Below are 6000 nucleotides of genomic sequence, written 5' to 3' on the forward strand. Positions count from 1 at the left end.
GGGGGTGGGACGTGTCCGGATGTCCAAGTTGGAATAGGGCCAATCAGAGTGCTGGCTGCACCCTGACTGGCCCTGCCCCTGCAGCTCCCGCCCTCCGTCCCTGGACTCTAGCCTCTTTGCTCTCAGACCACCTCAGTGCCTGGAGCCAGCAGCAGGTAAAGGGAGAGGGCCCTGGACAAAGGATCATGGTGGAGGGCCTGCTAACAAGGGCCTCTTGGCCTGCTAAGCAGGGCCTGCTAACGAGGGCCTCCCAGCCAACTGACTGCCTGCTAAGGAGCTGGCCAGCCCATGCCCGCCCCACTTGCTCCGGCTGCGAGCTGTAGCCCAAAGCCGGCGGCCAGGGCAGGGGACCCTTTCAAGCCCCATTCTCAGGAACAGGCTTTGAAGCTAGTAAATAAATAATAAATAAGCGCCACCCCCACGCTGCCCCTCTCTTTGAAAGGCCCTCCCAAGGAAACAGCCCCATATCTTATGGCACTAGGCATGAACAGAGTATCCCATCAAGAAAGCCAAGCTGGCACAGGTGTGCATGGGCAAAACTGCCTTGGTGTCACAATTGCTTCTCAATCGGCTTTCCTGGCACTGTGCCTGAGCCAGAGATCCCCCCCGAGAGCTCAGGAGAGGCAACAGCGTGACCTAAGCATGGCTACCTTCTTGTTGTCATCGAGGACTGTGTTCATGTTCTCTATCCAGACGGCGTCCACGGGCCCGTCGAAGACGATCCACTTCCTGTCCTCGGTGGTGGAGCAAGCCTGCTCCCGGAAGGTGTTGGCCAGGATGCCGTCCGTCCACTCGTGGCTCACTGGGTCGAAGCAGCCGTACAGCTGCCCCATGGTGATGGCCTTGGGGTTGATGATCCGGAACTCCACAGCAGACTCGCCCGTGGAGCTGTCTGGAGGGGGGATGCAGTCTCGGATTAGGCAGAAGGACAATCCACACAAGCTACGGATCAGAGGCAACCTGCTGGCTACACATGACTACTACAGTCTGCATGGCATCAATATGCCAATAAAGATACTCTGAATCTGAAGATATCGACACAAACAGAATTTGGCGCACAATAAACACAACGCTCCTGCCTCACTGGCTGTCCAGAACTCTCCAATCTGTATCCAGATTCCTTCTTTTGTCAACTTGAGCTGGAGAGCCCAGGCAAGCTCGATCCTGTCGGATTTCGGAAACTAAGCAGGGTCGGCCCTGGCCGGCAGTCGGAAAGAATCCCGGGGCTTGAGGCAGGGGAGGGCAACGGCAAACCACCTCTGAACGTCTCTTGCCAGGCAGCCGGGCAATCTCCGGATCTCCCGGCTATATTCCACACGTGCGATAAATTCACATCTTGCGCAGCAAAACTAGCTGATTCTGTTCGCAGCACTTTGTTTACCCTGCCGCTCCATTACCCAGCAGCAGCCCCAAAGGGCCCAAAGGCCACAACAAGGAGGAGGGACTCTCTTGGCCAAAGGGAAGCTGGGGACAGAGCTCTTGGGAAGGAAGAAGAAGGAGAAGGAGAAGGAGGAGAAGGAGAAGGAGGAGAAGGAGAAGGAGGAGAAGGAGAAGGAGAAGAAGAGTTGGTTCTTATATGCCGCTTTTCCCTACCCGAAGGAGTCTCAAAGCGGCTTACAGTCGCCTTCCCTTTCCTCTCCCCACAACAGACCCCCTGTGAGGGAGGGAGGCTGAGAGAGCCCTGAGATTACTGAAGAAGAAGAAGAGTTGGCTCTTATATGCTGCTTTCCCTACCCGAAGGAGGCTCAAAGCGGCTTACAGTCGCCTTCCCATTCCTCTCCCCACAACAGACACCCTGTGGGGTGGGTGAGGCTGAGAGAGCCCAGATATCACTGCCCGGTCAGAACAGTTTTATCAGTGCCGTGGCGAGCCCAAGGTCACCCAGCTTGCTGCATGTGGGGGAGTGCAGAATCGAACCCGGCATGCCAGATTAGAAGTCCGCACTCCTAACCATTCTACCAAACTGGCTCAGCGGTTGGATTTGATGGACGTCTTGTTACCTTGGCTCAGTTCCGTGAGTCCTGCGGCCAGCACTTTGTAGGCGCTGGTTTTGCCTCCCAGGGCATCACCCACGATCATGTAGCCGTGCCGCACCATCATCATCTCGTAAATCTGCACCGAGGACAGGAACGTTGTGAGGATTGTGTCGCGTCGCTCGGCACAGAGCTAGGCAAGGGAGGGGCGGGCCTGGGTGGGGACGCCAGCAGGACAAGATGGCAGGTTGGGAGTCTGAGCTTGGCTCTTTGGGGAGGGATTGGTGGGGTGGGGCAAAGGGGCTGGCAGCCAGAAGAACCACCAGAGGGAAGACAGAAAGGCTGATCTTTTGAACATAGGCAGATGGTGAGTGGGTGGGCAGGAAGGGATGTGCCAGTGTTTGTCTCTTGTGGCCCTTCCTTGCCCACCCAGGGAATTGCTCATCGCCACTGTGGGATGGTAGGTGAATTCCCTCCAGGCCAGGCTGGATTCTGGAGATTTCTGGTGGGCATGAAATAGGGTCACTGTGTGTGGGCAGGTAGTTGTGAGTGTCCTGCATTGTGCAGGGGGTTAGACTAGATGACCCTAGAGGACCCTTCCTACTCTTTGATTCCATGGAAGGGATCCTAGAAACAGGGCTGGTGTCTGCATCCCCAAAAGAGGGGCAGCTGCCAGGGCCTGAGGCTTCCGGCCGGGTCCCGCCATCATCCCTCTCCTGCACATGCTGCTGGGAAAAGACAACAGGCAGTACAAGCGGCTGTGGGCATGAGTGGCAGGTGTGCTCCCAACAGGGAAGGAGATCCAGCCAAGGGGGTGAATGGGAGTGAGCAGGGAAGGGAAGGGAAGGGCCCCCCAGGAATGCTGCCCGCCCTCCCTGAACCTGGCTCTGCTCCTGCTCAGAAGCTTCCAACGAAACAAAACCAACCATTCACTGTAGGGAGTGACGAGCACATTTTGTTGGAGCAGAGGAGAGTGCAACCTGTCTGAAAGGAGCCTCAGTGGCTGGGAAGATGAGCCGAGCCCTCCCGTGACCCAGAGGATGGATCCCTCCATTCTGGCTATTCTCCACTGGGGCTCAATGGAGCCTCCATATTAAGAGGCAGTATACCTCTGAATGCCAGTTGCTGAGCGGGAGGCACAAGGGGGTGCTTTGCCCTCTGGGCAACTCTTATGGGTCTTCCAGGGCATCAATGGGAAACAGGATACTGAACTAGGATGAACCTTTGCCCTGTTTCATGCCATCCGGGCATGAAATTGGAGTCACTGTAGGTTAGTTCTGTATTTCCTGCATTCTGCAGGGGGTTGGACTAGATGACCCTGGAGGTCCCTTCCAACTCTATGATTCTTTGACTCTTCTTATGTCCTCAGAACAATCAGACTGCGGGAACTGCCTGCCGTCAGAGACCTACCTCTTCCCAAGGGTCGTCGGGTGACAACATGAATTAGAAGGTTCCACTGTTTGTTTCTGAGATGCAAAATATTTATTTAAAAATAACCTGAATGATCTTCCCAATAAACCATGGGACTGGCTGGAGATTCATTTTTTTAATATTGTTGTTCAGGGCCTGTATGAAACGCTCATAGTCGGGCTTCGGAAGAACCACGCCGGGAAACAAATCTGATATAATACCCTGTGGGATGGAAGACAAGAAAAGCAATTTGTCAGGAAACAAATAAGAGAAGGGTTCTTGGGAGTACGGCTGTGCCCGAGTTCTTTGCAAGCTGTTTTAAATTAATGCCGGAGAAATTCTTCTCTTCTCAGCTAACCCCATTGCTCTTGTGGTGCAGAATGGTAAGGCAGCAGACATGCAGTCTGAAGCTCTGCCCATGAGGCTGGGAGTTCGATCCCAGCAGCCGGCTCAAGGTTGACTCAGCCTTCCCTCCTTCCGAGGTCGGTAAAATGAGGACCCAGCTTGCTGGGGGGTAAAGGGTAATGACAGGGAAGGCACTGGCAAACCACCCCGTATTGAGTCTGCCATGAAAACGCTGGAGGGCGTCACCCCAAGGGTCAGACATGACTCGGTGCTTGCACAGGGGAGACCTTTACCTTTACCTTTACCTAACCCCATTGCTGTAGAGCCTTTATGCAGCTACACTCGGGATATTGCACACAATTCAGAGTTGCCTGTTTAAGAATGTTGTCGAGCTGGAAGGTTTAGGGCTTCAGAGTTGAGAAGAAAAGACAACAGAGAGAAGACCTAATGACAGAGGCTCACGCAACATTTTGCGTGGAACAAGGGAGGAAGCGAAAGGAAATGATTTTTCTCTTTCATTTATTTCTATGTTTGTTTGATTCATCCGGGTTGTATACTGCCCCTCACTGTGAAGTCTTGGGGTGACGTACGCAAAACAGGAACAAGAAAACACATTGAACGTTCAGAACCCTTTCAAATAAAGAGATAGAATAATTATAGGGAACAAGGAAGGGCGTAACAGATGGAGAGGGACGTGTTAAGAGCTGGTGTGACATCTCCGGGAGGTAGAGTCGATGATAGGAAGTCCTTGGGGCTGGTCTTATCCAGAAACTTGGCAGAAGAGCTCCGTTTTGCAGATCCTGTGGAACTGCTTGAGATCCGATAGGGCCTTGTTCTTGTTGGGGAGCTCATTCCACCAGGCTGGGTGAGAAGGCTCTGGCTCTGGCTGAGAAGGCTCTGGCTCATGCTAGACGAATTACCAGGTTGTTAGAGTACATGGAGTAAGTCACTCTTCGGGGAGTATAAACAAGCAGAGAGTCCTAGAGATATGCAGGACTCTGGCCTTTTCTAAAATACTAGGACTCAGGTGCACCCAACAGAGGTGAGGTGTGGCAGATTCAATGAGAAATGTCATGAAACTATTGGATCTTTTGTCCAGAAGTGGTAGAATGGTAAATTGATCAATAGATTACGGACAAAAGTCCACGATAAATTGCAAACTATGTTCAACTGCAAATCAGTGCTTCCAGCTGGAAGCAACATCAGGCGTCGTGCATGGACTCATGGTGTGTGAAACTCAGGGGACTAGCAGCGATGGTTGAGGCTGCTACAAACTGGGGAGGAGTCAGCTACAAACTGGCTGCCTAGGGAAGGGGAGGAGTCAGCTACAAAATGGCTGCCTAGGGAAGGGGAGGGGTCAGCTACAAAATGGCTACCTAGGGAAGGGGAGGAGTCAGGTACAAAATGGCTGCCTAGGGAAGGGGAGGGGTCAGCTACAAAATGGCTACCTAGGGAAGGGGAGGAGTCAGCTACAAAATGGCTGCCTAGGGAAGGGGAGGAGTCAGCTACAAACTGGCTGCCTAGGGAAGGGGAGGAGTCAGCTACAAACTGGCTGCCTAGGGAAGAGGAGGAGTCACCTACAAACTGGCTGCCTAGGGAAGGGGAGGAGTCAGCTACAAAATGGCTGCCATGAGAAGGGGAGGAGTCATGTACAAACTGGCTGCCTAGGGAAGGGGAGGAGTCAGCTACAAACTGGCTGCCTAGGGAAGGGGAGGAGTCAGCTATAAACTGGCTGCCTAGGGAAGGGGAGGAGACAGCTACAAATTGGCTGCCTAGGGAAGGGGAGAAGTCAGATAGAAAATGGCTGCCATGATAAGGGGAGGAGTCAGCTACAAAATGGCTGCTTAGGGAAGGGGAAGAGCCAGCTACAAAATGGCTGCCTAGGGAAGGGGAGGAGTCAGCTACAAAATGGCTGCTTAGGGAAGGGGAGGAGTCAGCTACAAAATGGCTGCCTGGGGAAGGGGAGGAGTCAGCTACAAAATGGCTGCCATGAGAAGGGGAGGAGTCAGCTTCAAAATGGCTGCCTAGGGAAGGGGGGAGTCAGCTACAAAATGGCTGCCATGAGAAGGGGAGGAGTCAGCTACAAAATGGCTGCTTAGGGAAGGGGAGGAGTCAGCTACAAAATGGCTGCAATGAGAAGGGGAGGAGTCAGCTACATAATGGCTGCCTAGGGAATGGGGGGAGACAGCTACAAAATGGCTGCCATGAGAAGAGGAGGAGTCAGGTACAAAATGGCTGCTTAAGGAAGGGGAGGAGTCAGCTACAAAACGGC

The 6000-nt window shown here is 53.5% G+C and overlaps 1 protein-coding gene across 1 annotated transcript in view; it reads right to left on the reverse strand.

The window, feature by feature from the left end:
* DNAH3 (dynein axonemal heavy chain 3) overlaps positions 1-3602 on the reverse strand; it is a 47792-nt gene extending 44190 nt beyond the window's left edge. Inside the window, exons 1-3 of the mRNA XM_077316527.1 lie at positions 3471-3602; positions 2001-2112; positions 651-892 (exon numbers count right to left, since the gene is read on the reverse strand). Coding sequence (XP_077172642.1) covers positions 651-892; positions 2001-2112; positions 3471-3515 — 399 coding nt within the window. The 5' untranslated portion in view covers positions 3516-3602. The remainder of the gene's footprint in view (positions 1-650; positions 893-2000; positions 2113-3470) is intronic.
* Positions 3603-6000: the final 2398 nt, after the last annotated feature.

This window comes from Paroedura picta, chromosome 17 (genome assembly GCF_049243985.1).
Source record: "Paroedura picta isolate Pp20150507F chromosome 17, Ppicta_v3.0, whole genome shotgun sequence".
In the NCBI taxonomy this organism is placed as follows: Eukaryota; Metazoa; Chordata; class Lepidosauria; order Squamata; family Gekkonidae; genus Paroedura; species Paroedura picta.